General features: G+C 38.0%; 1 protein-coding gene across 1 annotated transcript; it reads left to right on the forward strand.

The window, feature by feature from the left end:
• Window positions 1–275: 275 nt before the first annotated feature.
• LOC123905293 lies at window positions 276–1,378 on the forward strand. The gene is made up of 2 exons (XM_045954905.1): window positions 276–777; window positions 1,059–1,378. Exons 1-2 carry the CDS (start codon window positions 291–293, stop codon window positions 1,094–1,096), a joined length of 525 nt encoding a protein of 174 aa, XP_045810861.1. The 5' UTR covers window positions 276–290; the 3' UTR covers window positions 1,097–1,378.
• The last annotated feature ends 284 nt before the right edge of the window (window positions 1,379–1,662 follow it).

The raw sequence follows: 1,662 nt of genomic DNA on the forward strand, positions 1-1,662 counted from the left end.
GGATCAATAATTCTGTTTGTCAGTCAATAGGTATGCAATTAGCAAAATATGATACTGCTAAAGTGGTTTGGGACCATTTGGAACGGCTGTATAAGCAGTCTAATTTTGCTAAACGTTATCAGTTGGAAAGTGACATTAGAGCTCTTAAGCAAAATAATATGAGCATTCAAGAATTTTATTCGGCTATGACTAATTTGTGGGACCGATTGGCTCTAATGGAACCGGATGAATTAAAAGCTGTCAAAGTATACATTGACCATAGAGAAGAGCAACGATTAGTTCAATTTTTGATGGCTCTTCGTGACGAATTTGAGGCCTTGCGTGGGGGTATTCTACATCGTACTCCTCTTCCCAAGGTTGACTCGGTTGTTAATGAACTGTTGGCAGAAGAAATTAGACTCAAGTCTCACTCTCTTTCGCATTTGGATAAAGAAATTCATACATCTCCTCCATCTGTCTTTGCTGCTCATTCTAACAAAGGAAAACCTCAAGGGAGGGTTGATGTTGGTATTGATGAATGTGCTTTTTGCAAGCAAAAGGGGCATTGGAAATCAAACTGTCCGCAATTGATGAAAGCAGGACGGAAAAATTTTAAGGCTCCCTCATCTAGTGTTGTTGCTCCTCCGTCTGTTAGTTCTGGTATTGGTTCTGCATACCCATCTGAGACTAATTCACATGTATTTGATCTTGCTGAGCAGTTTCAAAAGTTTCTCGCAACTCAGCCACATGCTATGTCTGCCTCCTCTATCAAAGGTTTGAATCCCTCTAGCTTGTCAGGTATATCTTCTTCCATATGGATTTTTGATTCCGGTGCATCACATCATATGTCATATGATCATAAGTCATTTGTGTCCTTAAAACCTAAATCATCTATGTCGGTCTTGACTGCTTATGGCACTCCTATGCCACTAGCAGGCATTGGGTCTATCTCCACAACTAACTTGTCTTTATCTAATGTATATTATATTCCCAACCTCATTTTGAGTCTTGTTTCTGTTAGTCAATTATGTGATTCCGGTTATTCACTTGTGTTTTCTTCCACTTCTTGTTATGTGCAGGATCAACAATTCGGGAGGAAGATTGGGACAGGCCGTAGACAAGGGGGACTTTATATTTTGGATGAGTTGAGAGTTCCAGATACTGCAGCCTCAATGTCTTCTTCAACTGTTGATTTATCATCTTTTCGTTTAAATTTGTCTTCTAGTAGCTTTTATTTATGGCATTCTCGCCTTGGACATGTTTCTGCCTCTAGATTAAAATATTTGGCTTCTACCGGAGCTTTAGGAAAGTTGCAAACTAGTGATATTTCTGATTGTTGTGGTTGCAAACTTGCAAAATTTTCTGCTTTGCCCTTTAATAAAAGTACTTCTGTTTCTAATGCACCTTTTGATTTAGTTCATTCTGATGTGTGGGGTCCATCATCGGTTCTTACCAAAGGTGGATCTAGATATTATGTTTGTTTTATTGATGATTATAGTCGTTATTGTTGGGTTTATCTTATGAAAAATCATTCAGAATTTTATGATATTTATCGTATGTTTCGTGCTATGGTTAAAACTCAACATAATGTTGTGATAAAGTGTTTTCATTGCGATCAAGGTGGCGAGTATACTTCTAATAAATTCTCTGAGTTGCTTGCTTATGATGGTACTTCACCAGACT

This window comes from Trifolium pratense, linkage group LG1 (assembly GCF_020283565.1).
Source record: "Trifolium pratense cultivar HEN17-A07 linkage group LG1, ARS_RC_1.1, whole genome shotgun sequence".
NCBI lineage: Eukaryota > Viridiplantae > Streptophyta > Magnoliopsida > Fabales > Fabaceae > Trifolium > Trifolium pratense.

Coding starts and splice junctions, on each gene's coding strand:
- LOC123905293 (XM_045954905.1), top strand. CDS start 291: ATGGCTCTTCGTGACGAATTTGAGGCCTTGCGTGGGGGTATTCTACAT. Junction 778..1,058: donor GAATCCCTCTAGCTTGTCAG/GTATATCTTCTT, acceptor TGTTATGTGCAG/GATCAACAATTCGGGAGGAA.